General features: G+C 35.7%; 1 protein-coding gene across 2 annotated transcripts in view; it reads right to left on the reverse strand.

Moving 5' to 3' along the window:
• Positions 1-24,039, reverse strand: part of NF1 (neurofibromin 1) — a 112,827-nt gene that overhangs the window by 54,053 nt on the left and 34,735 nt on the right. For both annotated transcript variants that reach the window (XM_085310722.1, XM_085310721.1), the window contains 20 exons: positions 22,274-22,417; positions 20,928-21,174; positions 20,580-20,653; positions 20,386-20,469; positions 19,301-19,741; positions 18,741-18,880; positions 18,067-18,189; positions 17,576-17,659; positions 16,851-16,967; positions 16,136-16,317; positions 15,806-16,017; positions 14,980-15,141; positions 14,403-14,506; positions 13,444-13,579; positions 8,589-8,651; positions 6,371-6,529; positions 5,413-5,510; positions 5,125-5,271; positions 4,598-4,744; positions 4,170-4,280 (listed from right to left, as the gene is read on the reverse strand). In XM_085310722.1, coding sequence (XP_085166848.1) covers positions 4,170-4,280; positions 4,598-4,744; positions 5,125-5,271; positions 5,413-5,510; positions 6,371-6,529; positions 8,589-8,651; positions 13,444-13,579; positions 14,403-14,506; positions 14,980-15,141; positions 15,806-16,017; positions 16,136-16,317; positions 16,851-16,967; positions 17,576-17,659; positions 18,067-18,189; positions 18,741-18,880; positions 19,301-19,741; positions 20,386-20,469; positions 20,580-20,653; positions 20,928-21,174; positions 22,274-22,417 — 2,975 coding nt within the window. The remainder of the gene's footprint in view (positions 1-4,169; positions 4,281-4,597; positions 4,745-5,124; positions 5,272-5,412; positions 5,511-6,370; positions 6,530-8,588; positions 8,652-13,443; positions 13,580-14,402; positions 14,507-14,979; positions 15,142-15,805; positions 16,018-16,135; positions 16,318-16,850; positions 16,968-17,575; positions 17,660-18,066; positions 18,190-18,740; positions 18,881-19,300; positions 19,742-20,385; positions 20,470-20,579; positions 20,654-20,927; positions 21,175-22,273; positions 22,418-24,039) is intronic.

Below are 24,039 nucleotides of genomic sequence, written 5' to 3' on the forward strand. Positions count from 1 at the left end.
TATATATATATATATATATATATTTCCCATTAAAAAAAAAAAATCTTGTGATGTATTCCTGCACCAGTCTCAGAGAAACACTTTCTGGAATGCATTACTATTACTTGGAGAGAAATCAGGGGACTGGAAACAAAGGCAGGAGAGGGGAGAAGTGACTCCAGTTGATCCTTTTCTTGGTGAAGAAAGTCTGACAACTCTTCAAGCATATTTCATTACAACAGTGAACACACACAACAACTGGGAGAAAACTTGAGTTTCCAAACATCCATTTTTATTCCTAAATTTTAATAACCAGGCTTTTCTACTGACAACAGCACAACTAGTTTAGAAGGGGTCCAAATATAATACATTATATATATTTTTAAACTGACATTCAACTGCATAAAATTATGTTGTCTGAAACAGTCAGCATTTTTTTTAAAAAACACTTAAACTGATACACGCTGTCCATGAACACATRCCTTTTTTAGCTATATGTTAAAATTTGTATTAAGTCTATGAAAAAATCAACTGTTGCAAAATTCATCACCCAGGAATATGTAAATTTAAGTGTTCACACAGTTACTCATCTATACAATGCAACATTTTAAAGCACACCTTTAGTTATGCTTTTGTAACTTTGTGTGGAGATTCACTTTTAGGAATCTCTAAGAAAGAATGAAAGTAAAACCAGACTAATTTGAGAACAGCAAACTAGTTTCAGTGTCAGCACTACATACACTCTCTCACTGTCAAACCCTGCATCCCAGCTGAATCTTTAAGGCATCAGCCTACTAGCTAGTGTGAATACACTGTTCAGGCTTAAGTTTCAATAAGTCTGTTCCTCGTATACAATTACACTGAATGTTCAGACATCCCAATAAGGTCATTCTACAAGTCACATGCTGTTCAAGGCTTTACGAAAACCAATGTTAGATAYGCAAATATTTCTCTGAACACAAAATTGTTTCAGTTTTGGTTCAACAACTTATCACTGATGTTCTAAAGGAAAATTTCCATAAACTAACCTTCTTTTTATCCCTTTTGTTGTGAAATGTGAAAGATATGTAAGATAAACTAATTTAACACCAGTTATTAATGTTAGACACTCACACAATTACTTAATATTGCAAGGTGAATTTTAAGATTTTGTGAAGACCCATTTCAGCCAGCGCAATAGGCTCGAAGGTGACTCAAAGACCTCAGAGAGGTCACGAAAGCACAGTACTGCTTTTAAAGGCAYAGAATCAGGACATAATGTAAGCGGTCCTACTTGTTGGATGGAGCAGAAGGAAATCAGATGAGTCAAGAGGGTTGAAAGTGTAGGAGTCAAGTCAAATGAAGGCAATTTCCCAAGYTTTTCCCCAGAAAAAAGTAAAGGGGAAGCTAAAGGTTGATTTGTTTAAGTGCTTTCTCATATGGTTTCTATTTCAGAGCTATAAATCACYGGAAAAAAAAAGTTTAAGTAGGTAAGAACACAAAATTTATGTAACGAAAGTTTCTTCATGCTACTTAGTCACTGTTCCTTTGATCAGCATGGGTTTATGCATTCTTTAAGTGCAGAAACGACAAGAAGCACAGGCCTTTGGCTTTCACTGCTACTCCTACTCCCAAATAGTAACAGCTATATTATGCTTTTGTTTTTCTTCCACCCCTGAATTTCATTATGTCTGAAGTCTCCCTAAAAGTGATGTAAGAGTTTGAGAACTTTAAGAGCTACAAATTTAATAGAATCTAATTATTTCACGCTTACCTTACCTACTTGACAGCATGAGGGTTTGGGGTTTGTTTTTTTTCCTTTTCTTTTTTTCTTTTTTTTTTTTGAAAAGTATAACCCACCCCCCTCCAGTAAGTTAAGTTATTTTAGCCTCCACGTTGATACTGAACAGAAGTTCATTTTGTTGCTGTGCAAATCAAAAACATAACACAAGAAATATGAACAGATATATTCATTTGCTAGATTTCTAATTGCATCATGCATAGGAATCCATATTTAGGCAGCAGAACTCAACTATRAAGTTAGGTGTTATATTTGGAAAGGTCCTTCAAAGTTTGCTGCTTATTTTGGCCTTCAACCTGAATTTGGAATAAGGTATGGTTATTATCCAATAGTAGAACACTAAATACATTTTCCAGTTCTTAAAGTTGCTGTCTATTTGAAAATTGCCTATTTGGAAATGAATATTTCTGAGGGGGGATATGATAAAAGTCATGGCATAACAGAGTACAAAATTTCTATGAATGTAACTTTGTAACTAAATGTACAACACAGTAAAAAAAGCAAAACTGGAAGAGATGAGAAATAAAAGTAGAGATTTAAAAATTTATTTAATTGCATAAAAATATCTTAAATTCACATTAGATAAGATTTCCTTTAGAAACAAGTAAATTCCAAGAATGCCTTGTTTACAAGCATGTATTGACTAATTATGTAACACAAACAGACGATGCTGCTGGAGAAGTGGTATGCTCTGCCTGTTCTCAAGTATTTATGTGAACTCAGAGGGACTGCAGAAAGTTCACCACTGATGACACCTCCTCAGCTTACAACAACATTTTATACTGGAAGACACCATCATCAATGAAACTGCCACCACTGCCCAGCAGCAGTGCCCCCACCAGCAAGGAGCACATTGTGGACAGCCGCACTTGCACCACCAAGAGCTCCCCTCCAAGCAGCTCAAATGTGAGTCCCCAAGCACACCATTCCTAACCATGCCACAAGCAAGCACATCATCAGCAAGAGTTTCACAAGCAAGCACCCCGCTGGTGCCAGCGGCCCCATCGGCATCCCAGACACACACCCCACCAGCAGCAGAAGCCCCATGAAGAGCCAGAGCAACCACATGAACTCCAGAAGCAGTGGTACCAACAACAAAAGCTTAGCTACTGCCAGCTGCGCTAGCAACAGCCCTGTTGGCAATAGCAGCAAAAGCAACACAGAGCCACACTGGCACAAAAAGCAAGAATCCCACCACCATCACAAACCTCACRTTGAYAAGATCTACTAGCACCAGTAAACACCTGGTTGACAACATGTCAACCCTCACTACTCCAGTCAGTGCCAGTAAGAACTCCCCCAGCCTCAGCAGCATCACCACCATGCACCCCACTGATGCCCAAATCGGCAGTCTCTCTGCCCCCAGCCCACACCTCACCAGTAACACTACTACCAAGAGCAAAAGCACCACCAGCACTGCACAGAGAAAAGGTACAACAGCTCTGGTGTTATCTATTTTTACTATCTCTGCCTTTTATTGTGCTTATCACTTGCTTGTGAGCACCAAACGTTCCTTTTTTTTAAAGTCTGAGAATGATGGAGTGATGTCTAGTACTGAGTGTAATTATGGATACTGCTTTGAACACAGTCCTCACTCCATGGATTTCATAGTGCAATTATTTAATAACTAGATTTAAATATCTAGTTTAAATTCTACACTTATTGTAATTGTAGGTTTGCCTTACTTTTTTTTTTTTTTTTTTTTTGAACAGAGGCAACTGGCTGTAATGTGACTAATATTAAACTCCGGGATATTCTTCCCAAATTTTTCAGTACTGCATCATATGTTACTCATTGTCACAACCTTCCAGAGTAGGGAAGACTTAGAGCTTTCAACCTTGCCTGCTTGAAAAAACATGGTCTTTTGCAAAAAATTAGTTCAAATTTCAGCATTTGCTTTTCTCATCACTTCAGTGATAGTTTCATGCAACTCAAACATTTTCAAAAGCACTGAATTATTTTCTTAGAACATGTTGGTAAAACTGAAGAAATACCACACTACTAACTACRTATGAAACTTTTAAATATTTGTATTACATGTGAAAGAAATATGTGAATTTCTGAGCAATTTTATCCCATGTTTTAAYTGGTTGCTCATTTTATACTTCACGAAAATAAGACAGTAAAGTCACTAATAAACAGTTAGATAACGTGGCATAGATGTAGCTAACTTACAGAATGAAAAATAATAAAATTATTAAAAACTTCAGGTACATTTCTACAGGTACTTATGTAATACTGAATAGAAAGACTATGGCAGTTCTTACCTACAAAAATAGCTCAGTTCAAAACTTTGGAAGTAAGCTATTTTCAGATTCCTTTTAGTAAGTTCGTGTCCCTTTACTAGATACACTTGATACATTTGATTATATATGTTTATTTTAGATAGGGGAGGTGAAAGTTTCCTTACCGCCGAGCAATGTAGTAGAAAACAGGATTGCCAGCTTTTGATGTCCCGGCTTGGTAGAAAATATTTAACGTTTTCAGTGCTTTGAACTCCTCTTTTTCATGTACCTGATGCCTAAAAAGCGGTACATTGACATCAACTTTTCTCAAGCAACTTGACAAAAACCCCTTCTTATATTTTTAGACAAAAGTACTACCGAGTTCACACAATTCTTAACCTTTTTGAATTGTACAAATTACTGCTTTTTCAGGTTTTCAATTTAGTTTTGGATCTGCAAATTAAAATCTTCTACTAAAAAACATAAAAGGTATTTGTAGAGGCTTTTAAACTCCACTTCAGAATGAAAGCTAGAATGATAACTACTTATAATACCGACATGCTAAAGTCTATAAACCCACAAGGTGTTTTTCCCTCTACAATAATCTCATTACCTTGTCATAAATTCTTCAAATTTGGAACTAGTGAGATTTAAACTGGACCAATGGGTGTCTGCCACAGGTTTGTGCTCCGGAGGACCCAGATAGGCAAGAAGAGTAGCCATTTTGTCAAAAGGTCGTCTTCCAACAGCCTTGTGGTCCCTAGAAACAGCAGATTACTTAAAACACAAGTCTTTCTTCACTCAGCATTTTTTATTTTTGTCCAATACTCTTTCTTTACCTTGAACAGGTCAAATTTTTTAAGAAAATTGTGTTCACTGAAGAAATTAGAAAAATGTGTTAAACATGCAACAAATGTTACAAAGCATGTGACAGACCCTGGCATACAAGTTTATGCTTGCACAAACGGCTGGTAGCAAAGAGGGCAATAGTTATGCACACTTCCCAACAACGGGTTGTTACAAAGAGATTTTCTGCCATGACATTCCTCTCAGTAATTGCTACAAAAGCATTTTAAAGTATTTCAAAATATTGGTTTCCCACCAGCAACTCCCTTCTCCATAAAACTGCTGAACTCTTACCTGTTGCTGGAAAGGTACTGGCCAATTTTCTCCTGATTGTTCCACAGCAACCGGTGTAAAGCAAGCACATTGCCGTCACTGATGAAAGACAGGCTGTGGTTGACGGTATCGCTAGCTGGGCAATCGGACGCAATATCAAGGAAAAACCTGAAGTTGGAAACCAGTAGATCCCATAAGCATGGAAGGGAAGGGAAAGCAGTTGAGTAGTCTCAATAAAAGGTAAAAGGCAATATATATATGCGCACTTTCCCACTTACTGGTTACACATGACAAAGATTCTTTGCCTACCTTCGTGCGGCATCAAAATTGCTTTTGACAAAATCATTAAAAGGCCGCATATGTTCTTCTTTTGTAAACAGGACATGGTTGGCAATACTCTGAAGTATCTAAATAACAAAAAAAACAGATAAAGCCACATACAGGTTTAATGTATCAATTGTTACAATTGCCAGTGTAATTTCACAGTCAAAAATACTCATTTTAACTTACTGTGAAACTTCAAAACAAAAAAGTCACACAGACCAATAATATACAATATTTTCATTATACTTCCACTTTCAAAATATTTTATTTTACGGAACTATTAGAAATTTTAAATGAGTTTATAACAAGAAAAGAAATAGTTTTTCAAATATACTGTTTAGCCTTACTATTTCTTCTGGAAATTTTAGATGTATCTAAAGGCAGCAGAATATGCATACATACAGAAAATTATGATTTCTCAACATTTAAAATGAGTAATACACACAAGCCACAAAAGGTTACACACCATCATTAAGCCTTCATTTAGTAATTTATTTATTAGCAGGAAAATGAACTATGTGACACAAGTCTTGAGATTAAGGATAGCAAAAATTACTTCTTTAGAGCTAGTACGAGTTTTTAATCAGTATCTGGCTGCAAAAATTCTCATTCTTCAAGAAGTAGTGTTAGTTTCTTTATTTGTTTTTAAGTAAAGTTAGAAGTTGAAGTGAAAGATGCCAGAAGGCATGCTGCTATTTTACACTCAATTTGGAAAAATGTTTCTTCCATACAGACCTTTTCCCGTAATGGTTAGACTGTTGTGAGCTACAACATTAATATGATGATGTATAATCATAGCGTAGAAACTACAGTTTAAACAAACATAGTCTTTGCTACAAATAACTACAAGTTGAACTAAATTTTCTCATAACTATTCAACCAATGAAAGAAAGCAAATCAGAAAAAATCCAGCATGACCAAATAAAAGTATATGTTGATTCACCTTTGACATCAGTTTCAATCCCCTTTCAATTCTTGGCGGAGGCTTTTTGTCCAAAATCCCTGCCTCGTAAGGGGAGACGATGGCAGGGTTGATGAACCGCAGGAACATAGCGCTTCCCACTGCTCCAATGCTGTTCTGAGGAAACCGCTGGCTAACAACCTAGAAGTTGAGAATTATAAAAATATTTTTGCATTAAAGAAAGGGGAAGAAAATATGAAAAAAAAAAAGAGAGTCTTGTATGGTAATCCAGTTTCAAGTACTCTTTCCATACCATTCAAGATCAATACATTTGGGTAGGATTAGCCTGTCTTGGCAGGGTTTGCATCGTATGACAGTCAGAAAAGGAAGGCGAAAAAAGAGTAAGTGGGATTGATGGGCACTACCAGACACTGTCTGATTTTGCTCCAGCTTTATACAAACTTTCTTGTTAGCACGAGATTACTATGCTAGCAGYTGTACAAAGCCAAGTAAGTACGTTTCAAAGTTACTGACCGCTTAATTCCAGGACCCTGCCACCGAAAGCAAAAGAGACAAGTGCTGCACGTTGTGCTCAGGCATGCATAGTGTCCCAAGCAAACACAGGCAACTCCTTTCAATCTCTGACCATTAACTTTCCTACATATAATTTCACTACTACTCACAAGAGCCTCTCCAAAAATGAACTTTATTCTGCAAAGCTTCAGGAGTTAYTTAAATTTGAGGGAAGGAGATACTTGGAGAAACTCTTCAGACCTACTATATCTCAACAAATTTGCCAAAGAAGGAAAGACAGSACGATCCAGAGCTGAGTGGAAAAGTTTTGCTTGGTCAGTGTTCTTCTCTACCCATAAATATGCTACCCATAAACATCTAGCAGAAATTTGCTAGAACTATATATTTAATTTTTTTTTTTGTTACCTAAAATGAAAAAAATAAGTATTTTTTGAAATGGTGAAACAAAACAAAAAAAGCACCCCCCCCCTTTTTCCTGGCTTATTAGCAAAACAATTTTGCATTAGGAAATCAATTATGTGTTATAGCTTCCAGTTAAGAGGATAGTTTATCCCCCAGCTGATTTAAAGAAAAATGTTAAGTTCCAGGGTGGGGTGAGGTGGGGSTGTTGTTCTTATTTTTAAATACACTACATACAGTTCTACAAAGATTCAATATCAACATGTGTATCTTTATACAAGTAACAGTGATTATGTGAAAAATAGAATCTGACTTGTTACAATTAATCAGCTTATTGGGTTTTATATTCCAGGAGTTACATTATTTATAAAAATTTAATAAACCTATATTACTAAAATACTGTAAAACATGACTAGTGCAATCTCAAATCATACTGAAATTCTTCAGAAAACAGATACAGCTATTAGCACATACACAATATATCAAAAATCACTTTGTTTCAATAGCAACTTGATTTACAGCTACCTTGTTATGTAATTACTGATAACATTTTCTTGTAAAATATTAGTTTGCACAATGATTTTGCATTTAAACATAATTACTGTTCTGCTCAGGTACAGCAAAAAGGTAAGAGTATTTAATAAAATTMTAAATTTCCATTCTGCCTGTTTTATTCAGAGTATTCATGCATTGTACTTTGAGGTCATCGTGAAAAGAAAAGGATAAATCTTTATCTTTAAGCTGACAACCTAAACTTTCTTCTTTAACACAGTAAGTTACTTAAAAATGGAAAATCTGCTCGTCTTATCTTAGTAAATAAATACAAATGGTAAATTTTATTGCACAGTCACAAGGCAAACAAAGGAAAATATATCAGAAGCGAGTTACATAAATCTCTACTCCTTTCAGTAACGTATATATGTTAATTGTCCCTCTCCCAGGATGCAAGCTGCAGTCAAGTATCTACCAAAGTGTTAAAACAGCTAGACAGACTCGTATTTTCCTCAAAACCAAGGAAAATATTTTCCTTCTGCACTTTTTTTTTGTTTGATTTGAAAACGGTAGCAAAAGTAGAAGAGTCAGAATATTAAATGCTGAGTAGTAAGGTTAAACATGTCTTTCTGTTTACTCAAATAGGCACACAGAGAATATTTTTAAATACAACTTAATTCCAGTGTTAATTGAAATGGAAGCTATTTTGTGCCAGAATTAGTAGAATGATTTACAGTGAAGGTCAAATAGACTGAAGTGAAGATGTTTTGAACAAATAGCAAAAGATTTGTTGTGCTTTGAAAGAAATGGCTAATAAAAAGGTCTCCAAACTTACTGATTTTTTGTTTTCCTTTTTTTCTTTTACGGTAGCTTTATTCAGTAGAGAGTGGCAAGTTGCCTACAGAACAGAGATGAGCACAAACAAGTCACAGCACCAACTACATACAGCAACAAAAAACCAATGTTGACTTGTACATAAATTACACAGTAAAATGTAACAAACATAACCAACAGAAAATGAAATATATAAACTAAAGACTGATGATGGAGTTTTTATTCCACACATTCTTTTTATTAAATTTAATTTACAAAGCACTAAATACAAAACAAGCAAATGTTGCGTTTCAATCATTTCTACTATTTCTGGCTAGATTAAAAGTCAAACCACATTAATGTGCTCATGGTATACAATATTGGGCATTAAATGGTATATTCAGCTTTTAAATGTATTTCACCATCCCCAAATAATTTTAATGGCTGAAATATTAAATGTTACACCTTTGAAATATTACATTACTTTTAAAACAAATTTAAAATCTTCCCAATGTTTCTCTGTGTGTCCTTCAATTTAATTAGGTCTGAGAGTCATCATGGTTTTTGTTACTTTGATAGCTAAACTGCCATAAAACACTTCTATGGAAAAAGGAAGGGAAAAAAGCCAGTAGGTTTATACCTAATTTATTATGGATTTGCAAATCAAGACATCTGACTTAATTGTCTCTATTTCTGAATTTCTTTTCAGTGTAAAGGGACCTACCAAGAAGCATCACACTCTTAATATTTCACACTAGGATTTGAGCAAAACTGGTACATCAGCCTTGCCTCYTGCTCCCCCTGGACAGAGGGGCATTTGGCAGCTGAATCCCACATCTTTCATGTTAGTTGAAAYAGTAAATTAGCATCACTAGAAAGCCCAATTCCAAGCAGAACTTGGGAAYTGTACCAATAGAAATGTGGCAGCATTCATCAGGCTGAGAGCAAACACACACCAGCAACTTCAGATAAACTTCAGAGTATCACACAAAAAAGAACTGAAAGGGAATTTCTACAATTTAAGAATGTGACACAATGAAGAGCAAGTGTTAACAAATAGCAAAATATATATATATATATATATATTAACCAAGTTAAAATTACATAGTTCAAATTTGTGCAAGAACTATTAATCTTCAAACAATGGTGCACCTGCCAAAATTGACTTTGCATACCTTCTAGAAAGAAACACAGTTAATTTCTGAAGTCCTATACATGCTGCACTTATAAGGCTACTATATTTAAAGCAAATTAAATTTCCACTCCTATATATTAAGAACGATGTGTTCCTGTGCAATTTTATGAAAAAGCCAGCACAATTTCTTTGGACGAGGCACTTTAATCAGGTTTGTTTTCAACCTCCTAACACCACTGTGGAATATACATTACCTGAAAACCAGTAGGAATGAATCTGTCACAGTAACTGGAACACTAAAACTTAGTTGCATAAYGTTTCCACAAAAAAATAGCTCTGTTCCGGTTAGAAACAAAACACCAGCCAGTGTAGACTCCAATATCCAACTAAATACTTAACCCACTTTTTTGTGATATTGCTACATTAATAGGAATTAGTTGCAAATCATTTATAGAAAGCACCTTATCCGTATTTGTCACACATCCTTACTTTAGGACTCTATTTATAAGCATAAAAAGACATGGGGCAAAGTTCAGTCTCGCTTACCACTGCACCATCRTTCGGGATGGAAGGTARCCAGTTAGCATATAAAAGTTCCCTAATTAGTTCTCTTGACAAAAAATGGATTAATACATACAAAATATTCATATTTTAATTGTAGTTTTTTCGGCTAACAGCAGCCTCGGCCAGACTGTTCAAAACTCTAGAATATGAATGTACAGAACAAATTATTACACTATTTGTGATGTACAAAATATTTGTACACAAATATACACAGTGCTAGAAACAGTCAAAGCAGCAAAAGTGAAGCAGAGTGTTAGCCTATYGCATGATTCAAATCCAGATTCAATTGTCTGATTAATACTTAAAAAATAAACTCAAAWTTTCCAGTTTATTCCATGTATATTTGGTAAAGCCAAGTAAGGCATTTGGTTTCGTGAACGTGCTTCTACATTGTTATCAAAACAATGTAGAAGCAACAAAAAAGTGTTGATACGCTTCCAGAAAAGAATCTCAGAAAATACCTTCTGGTGTACAAATGTTTTAGTAATCCCATTTAATGTAGAAATGGTTTGCACAGAAACAACTTTCAGCAAATTATCTCTGAAATGAAAATAAGTCTGATACATTCTAATAGTAGCACATAAAAGCTACTACAAAAAGATGTGGTACAAAGTAACAGCAAATAACCAAAGCAACAAGGAATGCTTTAGCCGACCTTTTTCAACAATACTTAAGTACACCTTTARTCAACACCTGTGAGAGTGACTGTTGAACTCAAACTTGCCCACTTCATTTCTCAATTTCATAAAAAGAGCCTGGATCAATCCTCCCTATAACCACTGTCATAAAGAGCAATTGATGCTTTTCCAAGTCATCTATACAAACTGTGACAGTGAAAACAAAAGTACATCATTTGCATGCCAAATGCTTTCCAGCAACTCGCAGCAACACTCCAAGATTCACAACATGCACAATGTACAAATCATTGTTTTCCAATTTCAAGGGCTGAAAATCACAGCAATTGCATTTATTAAGTGTTCACTACAAAAAATAAAAATACTCTATACTTACAACTACTAATAATTATTACTACTAATAGAATTAAAATTTTGCTTTGCTGTAATTTAAGACAAGAATGCTTTCATTTTCCACAGGGATCGCCATATGCAACTAAGCATGCTAACGTGTGTTTCTTCCTTCTGGACAGCTCCAACAATCTATTTTCTGTTTTACTTTAGACCCTGAGATAGAAGTCCCTGCTTGAGGGGCCAAAAATAGCTCTTCCACAACACCTAACCGAGCCAGTAGCTCACAGCCTCTGCTCTACATAGCTCTTCTATGACAGCCTTCTCCAAAAGGACTGAAAACTATTTCCTACAAATCCTGAYGGCAGGAGGGACATGCCCCCCTGGAGGTTTTAGCACCAGCTAAACACAGCAGTGGAACACATGGCAAAGCAGAGAGCCCTAGGAGCACTCCGGGCTTGGCCACTGCTGCAGGCTGCTCCAAAGYGAGAAGCAGGCCCAGGGCAGCACAGAGGAGGGAGCTACAGAAGCTGGGGAGTGCCAGCACTTGGACAGGAAGAGGAAGTTGCTCCGCAGGAGAAAGCGCACTGCTCAGGAAGGTTTTCTCCCTTTAAACATCACTTGTAGACAGCAGCAGAAACAAGCAAGGGGCAGGGGRGAAAGGAGTTTCCTGTTTGATGACTTTCCTTTTCAACCCTTGAGCAACAGCACAGCGCTGCCACCACAAGTTAAGAAGCCAGCTTTACTAACTCACCTCTTGAAAAGAGCCCTGTAAAAATATCTGTCTCTTGCATGTTCTCGTCCTCTTATTCGACAAATTTCGTTTGAATAACACCTCAGTGCTCCATGTTTGCAAAATGTTTCATCACTCATTTGATGAAAGCAGAGCAGCCCCTGGTATATAATAAAATACTACCAGACATGAGGCAGGAGACAGGCAGCTCTTCAGTACTTGCATCAGGATGCATGCAGTCCTCATTAGCAGAAAGGCATTTCACTTTGTGAACTAAAATGTATACCTGCTTTCATTCTACTTCTAAGCTACAAGGAATTCATCTATAGCTAGCCATCCTCAAAAGTACAGAGCATCTGTAGCATCCCAGTTACAAGGCTTTATGATATTTATTAAATCACATGCCAGTGGACATTCTTCCCCACACTACAAGTTAATGGCTTTCCTTACAACTGCCCCAGGCAAGCTAGGGAATCCTGCTTCCAGAAAATGACTACGAGACACAGTGTGATCAGACTGAAGCCTGAATGATGCAGTGTCTTGACCTAGCACACGCAACCATGAACGTATTTCTCTACTGAATACAGCCAACAGCATCTTAGATGCATACTTCCTTTCATTATATGCCATTTAAATTCATACTTCTAAAATTTAGGACTTGTAACTACTGTGGTCCCACTGAAGTCCATACAGATTTTCTTCTGTGAACACCTTATATTGTTTTTAACACATTTTCTATGAAAAACTTAAACTATGAGATTGTGTCCATCTGTACTGGATGACTAAATAATACTCTTGGTGAAAATAACCTGAATAATTACTTCTATAGACTATTTTTGGAAAAATTCTATCTTTATGTAGAGAACAACAAATACTTAAAATCAGCAGCTGCAGAAGTAGCTATTTATCCACAGAGTTAATATTCATCAAGGATGTGATCTATAACATGTCTGGACAACGCTGCCTTTAAATCAAGTCAATTAATTCAGAAATCAGAAGCAAACACACACTGCTTTTATATTCATAACATTTGTTTTTCATCTCTCAACTCAGCAGTGATGATATTTTTTTCTGTCTTGCCCATAAAGGACTCATGATAAACCGACAGAAGCAACTACACTTGTTACATCCATATTTAATCTTTAGTCTCCCAGGGATGCTAAAGTACTGAGGTTATTGCAGTCTTATAGCTCTGAGTTCTCAGCTATGATTCAATTCCTTACAAAATTACACTGTCACCTCCTGATGGCCAACCTAAACCCTAAAACACAGGTACACCCCAAAGCTTAGATTCTGTTGTTTAGCAAACCTCTGAAAACTGTCTTTAAGATATGCCCACTATACTCCCACTACTGGAGCAAGTTGCAAACTGCCAAAACAGTAAAACCAAAACCAAAAGTTTGAATTTTTTTTGTTTGTTTTTAATTACTTCAACAACAAAAATTAGGCTCTGAAGATCTAAACCTTCCATCAGGCGTACCTGGTACAAACAATGGCACACACTGCGAAGCTGTGGTGGGAACTCCAAAGAAGAATTAATGATTGCATGAAAGAATTTTTCTGTCATTTGCAAGAGACTCCGCTGGTTCTCCTCAAGGCTTTCTGTAGGCTCCAGCCTGAAACAGACCCATAAGTATACAGCCAGCATTCAGATAGATCTTATTAGTTGCAACCGTATGTTCAGTCATAATATTATTTCCCAGAGTAAATAGGAATCTATAGAAATATTAGTAATTCTACACAAGATTCCATCAATATTTTAACCATGTAATATATTATACATAGTTTTAAAACTTACAAATGGGATTCTTGCACATCATTCYATAAAAAGACATATACATATATTCCAAGAGATTTGCATTATCAATTTGATGATGGTTTCTCCAAAAGTAGTTTTTGAAGCAGATATAGACGTTTGCGAGTTAAAGTTTTAAGAGGAACTCCATCTTTTGGTAAGCCATTTAAAAGAATATGGAAAGCTTTCCCAGAGACAGAGAGAGAATTCAAAGTGAGAGAACAACAGCTACTAAATCCAAGTCTTCAAGAGACATGAGAGACAAAAATATTACAACACACACACAGTACCTTTCTTCTGTAACTAATTCAAAGACCTAAAGCAGATGCTCTTGGGTACTACCAGAAATCCTCATATTTCCAGCCTACACAGAGGTAGGAGGTAGCAAGTAGGAATAGTACAGCAATGACTCTCTTCCTTACTTTCTCAGAGCTTAAAGTGAGCTCCTGTGTTGGACAGCTCTGTACAATTCTCCCCGGCTACAGGGACTGCAGATAMAATGAATATGTCTGGCAAAGCAAGGAATGGAAAGTATGAAATTGAGAGAAAAATATTCACAATGAGAAGAAGGGAATCCTATATCTAAGATGACTGGGAGACAAGTTTATAAATAAATGCATGTCCTCCCCCCTTGTATCTCAAACCTTGTAGGATCCACCTCAAAGCTAACATGCTGCCATTCTGAGGAGGTGATCACAGTCCTTAATAAAGGTTCCAAAAGCTTCTGCAAATATGTAGCACCATACACCTATGAAGAAAGAAAATCAGTATATGTGGCCAGATTAAAATAGGCACCCACAGAAATACTCTAAAATTCTAGATGCATTATTAGGGCCAAAAACATTTGATTTGTTTTAGCATAAGGCATTTCCCTAAAACTAGTGTTYTTATACTATAGTCTCACTTCTGGAACACAGCTGTTAACATGTGTAGAAACACATATTGTAGAACATAGACACTTGTATTTCTATTAAATTTCAATTACAATTCAGAGAAAACTAAGTCACTTTAAATTTTGGTATTGATCTCCATAGTAACCAGATAGCATTCTGCTTATCTCTATCATGCTTAGAAAAGATTGACTCAGCTCCCTATCTCTGTTTGTATAGTAGTACATCAGAAGTATTTAACACCACAGGATTTGACAGGCTATTATTATTATYATTATATTTTCCTGTAATTCATATGATCTGTAGCAAAGAAAAMGATCAGGTAACATACCTTAAAACAGAAAGTCATTATTTTACTGGCTAAGCTATTTCCTCGAAAGAGCGTCTGCATGGAATCTGCTAATTCAACTTCTTTTGAAAACATATTCCAAAGTAGCTGGTAGAGTAAGTGCCGAGAATCAAAGAGTGTGACTAGGACACGAGCTAGTTCATCCTTATAAGAAAATAATGAAATGTTAGTCTGACTAGCAGTGTGTCAGAGTAACTAGGAGAAAAAAAATTAGGAAAAAATCATCAGCAGCTTGCACTAATTTACTATGAAGTCTTGCACATGAATATCAAATTAAGTATGCATAATCTCTTTTTAATTCTTTCTTTCGCTATTTTTGTCTAAAATCTCTTCCATTATATCAATTATATAAATCTGTAGTGGATAATCCAGATAGATAAGCAGTTATTCTGCTCTATAACAAAGCCCAATTCACCTTACTAAAAAACTTTCAGAACACAGTCCTATTTGTCTGCATTACAGCACACAGTCTGTAATAAACAACAGCCAAAACAGATATATTCGTTATGATACCTGTAGATAAAATTAAAATAAATTAATAAATATTCCTACACATTAACTAAAAATTTACTATCAAGCTACAGTTTGTAATCAAGATCTCAAACAATTAGACTCAGTAYACTTTTAGGGAATACACCAAGAAAGATTATTATGAAAAGTAGGTATAACCTCTCTTTAGCAGGCTATTATTACATCTTAATGTTTGCATTGATTTTCATTTCAAGTCTTAGTATTTTCAGAGATGGAGCAAATAAAATGCATCTAATGTTAAAAACAACACATAAATAAGAAGCACAAATCAACATACCCACTGAGAACAGGGCACCACATTGGCTAAAGCCATAGCAATAGGAAGCTCTCCCTGATCACCCATCATTGTAACCAACTCCACCAATCTCTCAAACCGATCTGCTAGCACAGTTTCTGCTAAAGTATCAAATTCTGTTCCCTGCTGCAGAATTTTGGTCAGGACTTCCATGAATGTAGCTCTTGTTTGGAGGTCTTTATGATAGCCCAAGCCTGATTAAAAAACAAACAAAAAAAAAAACCAGAACTACTAAGGAAAATGTAACAGAGATTAAAGACAAATGCCTTCATTGTGTATTCATTTATGCATAGTTATCTCTAACTGCTTTACCTATTGAATGCATAAGGCCACTGTCCACGTTTGCATTGAGTAAGTTTGACATAGCAAGAACAGTACAGTGGCGTAGCGAAGCCAGTCTTCGAGACATTCCACGTTTCCTGCCACCCGTCTGTGCACTTTCATCTTCAACTTCACTACAGTCATTTAGAAGGTTCATAAACAGAGTAAAATATCTAAAAAAAACAAACAAAAACCGCCAAACCCTTGGATAAGTAAAAGGGATTCTACAAAAGCAAATGATCTTTGATTTACCTACAGTAGAAAATAGACTATATGTTTCCCCCAAAGCACGTCATTCCTCTCATGTGTCTTTTTTGTAGCATACTCTGACTTTCAAAGAATCTGCCCTAAAAGTTGTATCCGAAGTTGCTCGGATCAAGCAAGTGAATTGCACAGGTGCATCTTTCCAGGTAGTCATCTTGAAAAATATTTTAAGTTTCAAAGACAAAAATCTAAAATCTAAACAAGCTAATTCCATCAATTATGCATAAAACTATGTTGAAAGGAAACAAAATCAAAATTAACAATCGCTTTTCCAAATGGAAGTCTTTCCAGAAACCTATCAGGTAGAGATTTGTGAAATAATGAGAGGTAACTTCTGGAGGGATAATACAGTTCTGCTAGAAGTATAATTATAGTAAGAGCCATATGGTGCATATACTTTTGCGTTAGTGTAGAGCAGAAATAGTTAAAAGAGACTATTTACTTAAGAAATAACTGAGATTTGGCTTCCATCAACTCAACTCCATCTCCTTCTTCAGGCTGCAGTGGAAGACCAGCAAGAAGAGAAACCACTGCTTCCATACTTGCTTGGTCCAAATCTCTGAAATGAAAATTTTAAGCTGTGAATCAGTTAGGCAGAATTATTACCTCCTTTCCCTTGACAGTTCTCCCTCCCAGTACCACATGCCTTTTTCTTATACACTTAACTGCAGGTGAGCAGAATCTTCACCAGAGTAAGCATTTAAAAAGTTATGTCTATCGGGACAATAGCTATCACATTCTGTGGTATAGCTGTGATGAACTGCATCTACTATCAACAGTCAAAACCAAAATGGTCAGTTAAAAAAAATCCAAAAACAAACAGGAAGTTCAATTTCAACGTTACAATCTTTGCTGATTTTATCATTCAGAATGCACCATATGAAGACACAGGTCTAGCAAATAAAATACTTACAATCCTAATGTTAAATCAGAAAAGTTATTATAAGAATTACAGAAGAACAGTACATCTTAAAAGAAACCCATAAAACCTCCAAGGACATGCTAGTTAAGACTTTGCTTTAAATACAACTGTGATGCTGCTCTTCAAATGTTAAGTTTTTCCTTAAAAATAATACCACTAAAGGAGTCCAAACACTGCAGCTAATATGTGGATATCAAATGACACCTGGGACACTTTACAAACAGTTTAATAGTACCCTTTCTAACCTTGTCAGACATTTCACATCTTCATCCGTTGCTTGATTAGACGTTCCCATAACCCAGTCTGTCAAATATTCCACCATTTTGTTCCTGTTTAAGAACAGCAACAAAACCCGACAACAACAACAAAAATACATATATAAAAGATACAGCTTTTTTCTCCAACCTTTGCCCCAAAACATCCAAACACACCCACTACTGTTGGCGTAATTCCTAACTACTACAAGTTTAAGAAATACACAGTTAATTTTATTGTACAAAGTAATACCCCAGATTGTTTCACATAAAATAATTCTTTTTACACACACTTATTATCCCCATGGTCAAAATAAAATTTTAATGCAGCATCAAGCTCTAAATTACTAAACCTAAAGAAAAAAATATGAGTGAAGAAGGAATATCAGTATGTTTTTTTTAAATATGTAACCATCACTCAAAAGAAAAATCACATCTGTCCATATTATGGTATGTTACAAGTTTTATAATACAATACTTGCCTAAACTTCATTTCCTGGCAAAATGACAGGTCATCTCTCCTCTCCATCATTACTTCTACTAACTGACAGAGCTTAGTTTTTATTTGAATTGCATGTACCAAGTTTCCAAGCACACGCACATATCTGAAGAAAAAAGCAAAAAGATTAAATACTTCATCCTGTACAAAACAAGCCCCACATATACAACAAATCTTTCCAGTTCCAAGTAAGAACCAACACACTGGACAACATAGCAGACTTGTGAAACTGGTTAGTTAATGTTTCCAGCTAATTTTTTCCCAAGTGAGCGAGCCAGCCTTTAGGTTTGCTAAAAACTAGTATGAAATTTCTTCTGGCCAAGGAAGTGCTCTATTAGTATAAAGCTGAACAGAAATCTGTTTCACCTGGTCCCTATCCACCATACACCAGTGTACTGTAAAGAAATCAGGAGTGCTTCCAGGAATGGGGATGAGCCATGAAACAGTTTTTAAGAAAGTAAGTCACACTTCATCAGTTTACTTTATGCAATAGTACAAATTTCCATGATTMCTGTAGTCATCGGCATTGTAAGAGGGAGGATCAGACGATCATTTTTTTTCTCCATAGACTCAAGCAGAACAGATGTAAACTAGAAGGGTTTACAACCCTCCTTAAATGTAATACTCTGCTTGGGATAGTCAAACAGGTTTTCTTACCTAACAAGGTTCAGCATCATTGTCTCAATACTAGCTTGTCCAAGATGTTCTGAACTCCCTTCCGTATGATTATCAAGTAAATTCTTCATTATAGCAATGGTTTGCTCTACAAATTGCGTGTTGGTCTCAGTCAGCAAAACCTACAGGAAAAATCTTTTTAGTCTTAATTCTTTACACATGAAGTTTATTTATGAAGTATTTCTGTAACTGTAGCATTTCAGAATCTAATGGATGAGCATTTTCCTAGCATCATCTAATAAGAATTCAAATACATATCAAGATGCCTCACCACTACCAACCATAAAGATTTTGRGAGCATTTTCACAGATTCTGTACTCTGATACGTACAATCACTAAGAACTCAATGATTTTTTAATTATGTTAAATTAAATCTGAAATCACAAGTACAAAAATTACGATGCATGCTCTCAAGTATCATCATAATTTTTGGAAGTTCTTTGTAAAAAATACAAAGAGACAGCAATTTCAATTACTTATGTGAAAGATGAGACTGACACTTTTATTATATACAAATATGAAAGAATATATCAACACTTTACCTGTCCTTGAGAATCAAAAAACTTGCTGATTGTGTTCTTCAATTTGTTAAACAACATTGGATAAAGTGCTGGACTCAATTCCAAACCCACCAGATCTTTAATATTAGTTCGTATTTGAAGTCCCACTTTCTCATGGTTACAGACCATCAGAGTCAATAATCGGTCTATGAATTTGCTCACAGGAGTCTCTGCATTTCCCTCAGTGGACACCATAGATATCATGGAGCCCTTACGCTCATTGACTGGGCCCATAGGTGGACTGTAGGTTGCTAATCCCGCATTGCTACGATGCTGTAGGCACACTCCTCCAAGAGCACATAAAAACCCTGTCATGTTGATCCACTCCTGAAGAGAATCCGTGTCAGACAAGTCTATGGAGCCTCCCCCACTAACATGTGACATTCGTCTCTTAACAATTGTCTTATGAAGACTTTCAGTAACCTGAAAAAGAATGATCCAAGATGAAATCTCTTCAATTAAACAAAAATAATGGAGAGAGATCAGAATTTAAGGTATTCTGAAATGCAGTCCTGTCATTTAAAATTCGCAGCCATGTTCCTCAAAAATCTTTCCCAGTCTCAAGAATTTAAGATTTGCCTTTAAGTACAGCTTATTGCCACAGTATAAACAGAAATTTATACAGAGGTCCTATTTTTAGAGAAGTCAAAAAAGCAGGGCAAAAAAGAAACTGTAGGGTGTTGTCTAGTTCATTCACTGCTCTGAAGCAGGATACAGGATATTTAAGACATGACAGACAGTAGCTTGTCTAAGATCTTCCAGTGAAAGGGATGTCAATTTTCCCAGTAGTATTCCAGAGTTTTTACTATTCTTTAGTCAGTTGCTTCTTAATTCTTAAACTTRGTTTCCATCTCCCTTAAAGCCAATTACGCCAAATCATTTCTTGCTCTCSTACCATAGGTGTGGAGGACATAATTACCTATATTTTTCTGAAATACATTTATGCAGCTTAAGTCCCCCTATAATTCCCCTTTTTCTAGATTAAAGTTCAGTTTCTCAAAACGAATAAGCTTAAATGGTTACTTTGAATTTCTGAGGTACAAAGCTATGGAAAAATTCATAGTCACCTGCCCATCTTCCATTTTGGTCTTTGGGTAATTGAGGATTAGTTTTGTAGCTTGTTCCCATTTTGCATGTGTATCCTCCCAGGCCTAAAATAAGATATATATCAAGATTCAGCTTCAAAATTACTTGTAAAAACAGTATTTTCTGCTTTAAAGAAATATATATGAAATTCATTTAAATTCAGAAGAAAGTTTACCTCTGTGTTGCCTGCAGTTGGATGTTCAATGCGTCTTAATAAAGCCATCACTCTTTTCTGAAGAGCTGCTCTCCCTACAAAGGGGCATAAAACATTTACCTAACAGTTCCTGAAAAACAACGTTCACCAAAAAGAGACCTTTAAAAGCAATTATTAAAACTAGCAAGAGGCGCATACCCCCTTTGAAGTGTTTAGAAAAGGATACTWCTTGTTACACTCACAAATCCTCATGAATATACTCATCCAAATTCTATATAAAAGCATGTACCTTAACATGTTTAGAGAATGCAAACCCAAACAGTTGGATTAAATAGGAACAAATAGATTTTCCAGACTAATCATTCTTACCTGTTGACATCATATTGCTAACAGATGCAAATTCCATGAAAGTGTTGTAGTTTGGCAAAAAATTATGAACCGAGACTTCGTCGACTCCACATCTGATATCTGCTTCCTCACAGAGGTGACGGAAGCAGGACATTGCAACAAGCACTGCCTCAATATCAGGGCTCCACAAAAACATGTATAGCGCAACTTCCAATTTTGTTTGGGCTTGCCGACAAATAGGTGTTCCACTGCATCCTGCTGTACTTTCCTTGGGAAACAGATTTCCAAATTTGGTAATATTGCTTATGAATATGGCAATTTTCTTTGAATTCAGCTTCACCCATACCCTTCTTTAATTGTATTTTTATTCATGCAGGAATAAGCAATCTCAACCAAGATCAGAAATCTATTGTACATGCTGTTGCACAAACACAGCAGCTAAGAGACTGCTTCCTTCTGAATGGACAAGATGGCAAGTAAAGGAAGTAACTATACCTACCTCTCTTTTGCTAATTTTGTTTCCTGCCAACACTAACTCATTCAAAAATTAACAACAAATATCTGCACAAATCCATGGCTAAAAGAGGATTTAATTGACTTAATATCTAATGAGGTGGACRGAATATGCAAGCTGCATGCAATCATTAGGTAATTTTTAATAGTATTGGCATAGGACTGGGAGGAAAATATTTATTCTTACCTAGAAATACCTAGTGTGTGCTCTTGAACAGTTACATGTTTCTGTCATAGCTTTATGCTGATACAAACATACATCTAAGTAGTTTGAATAGCATTCACAATATATGCAGTGCTTCAAAAGGTAACTTTGCACTTAAACTCATTGCTACTTGAAAAGTACACATTAAAAAACAAAATTAAGGTTTTGGCTCGTGAAAGATATTCTGCATATCCTGATCATTTTTTCCTGCAATTAAAATAAAACAGTAACACTAGAGCTGAAAAATGTGTCTGTCAAAGCATGTATTTTACTGAAATGCTTGATTTAGGGTCTTAAACAGTTTATTCAAACTGCATGCAATACTTAAGTTTCATATTTACTAACAACAAACGCATATGGATGCTATTTGTGATCCTGAAAAAAGGATTCATCAACAGTTCAATTTGAAAAAGGTGTGAGTTCAAGTCTGAAGAATCATAATTCATCAACACATTAGACAGGTACATTATACAGGACACAGCTGATCATTGCCTAAAAAGAGAACACTAGCCTAGAGCCTTCTTTTCCCAAGAAGCAATTAATTGTGCTAATTTTAAAAAATTACTCGCAAAGTGATTAAATTTCTACCAGCACATAGACTTTTTTCCCCCACACATCTTGAAAAGAATCATCATTGTATGTTACTTACTATGGAAGAATTCCCTTTCCCTTTCCTGAGTGTAGCTCCTGGAGTACAACGTATCATTTCTTCATGGTCAAGAGAAATTTGACTAGTTCCACCTCCAGAGACATCATAAAGGAAGAGAAAATGACAGGAACTCCTATCTGACTGCTGTAAGGAGACGGAAGAAAAATAATAAATCACGTTTGTTTTCTTTTTTTAAAGGGTAAAAAGGGCAGATTTCAGAAAGCATACTCATAAAGGTAAAGGTTGAAGAACTTTTTACACACCTTTCACATGTGTGCTCAGCTTTGTAAAGTTACACTTGTTAACRGTAGCTTCTTACCCTCCTCTAATGCAGAGAAGTCCAGGCTGCAAGGAGGCATTTAGAAGGCACACTGCACGTACCAGTTTAAGATATGAAGGAAATACAGACCATACTGAAATGCAATCTGATCCTTAGTTTTTATATAAGTGAGTATCGCTAGAATACTAYTGCGAGGTAGAAACAGGAGGGTGTTTTTATCTCTCTCACATGACTGAGGCAGAGTAAAAAAGAAACAGAGCTATATTAAGCACAATAGATGTAGAAAAAAAGAGCTGGGTGGTAGTGGAAAATGAGAAATCTCAAACTCTAAGATAGTAATTCATACAAAAATAATTTATCTTGAAACAAAATTTACCCCTTAAGAAAAGAAAGCAGGATTCTGGCAGTCATCTTTGAAAAAAACACCTTATGGTAAACTCAAAATGATACCTCTTCCTCCCTGTTAGTTCTCTTCTTCAAACCCTTTATTTTGCCCCTGAAAGCTCTCTACTTATTCTGATACAAACATACATCTACTCCACAGAATACACATTAAAATAATTATAATTTAAACATAATTAAATCTAAAGAAGTTTAGCTCAGCAATAGTGCACACTTTATTCTATACATTTTACATTTAATCAGAAAAGCCAGAAAGGCGATTGTGAAGTAGAACTCTGACAACTACGATCTTTTTCTTATCCTGATGTAAACCATCATCCTCTAAGCACTGAGAGGGAAGAGATTAAAAGAAGTAAACAAAAAAAGACTGTTACTCCTCAGCCAGAAGCAGAATGACGATATTAAGTGGATTCTTTACTTGAAGGAGAGCAGATTCCTGCTTAAAGACCAGACATAAGTCTTCCTGAATTCATAAAAAGTCCGAACGCCTGAGGTGTTCAGCTGCAATTTGTGAGATCATATTTTACAATTTTATACTAAATATGAGATACCAAATGAAAAAGCCTACTACTCAGCACCAAAACAGACAGAAAGTAATCTCAATTACTAATCCAGCTACCCCACTGAAAAGTCATTTAGGAAAAAAAAAACAAAAAAAAAATCCTTTTTAAGCACTCAAGCATGCTACGTAATGCATGCAAGGCAGTACCCTTCTAATGTTAGTGTAGCTTTCAGGTCAGATAAACATTTTTTTTTCTAGTAAGTCTTTAATTCAAAAAGTAGTATGGCAAGTCTAGTTGTAATTCTAGTAGGCTCCCCAAAATTGCATTAGAATGTGTTCAGCTTGCACAAAGTCTCCCGAGATTATCAGAAAAAAGGAATTTGAGGAGTCACGTGAACATGACATACATACAAAAGAAATTTTATTTCATCCATGAAGATGCATATTTTATCATAACCATCCTTCTCTTTTTCTCACCTTGTAGAACATTTCCCCTTTGTATTAAGGCAATYAGTAATAAGTATCAGGCACCAGTTCTTCAAAAACAACTTTAAGATTTTTGTAAAACATACATTTTCTGGG

Source organism: Rhea americana, unplaced genomic scaffold (genome assembly GCF_003343005.1).
Source record: "Rhea americana isolate MKP2758 unplaced genomic scaffold, rheAme1 scaffold_325, whole genome shotgun sequence".
NCBI lineage: Eukaryota > Metazoa > Chordata > Aves > Rheiformes > Rheidae > Rhea > Rhea americana.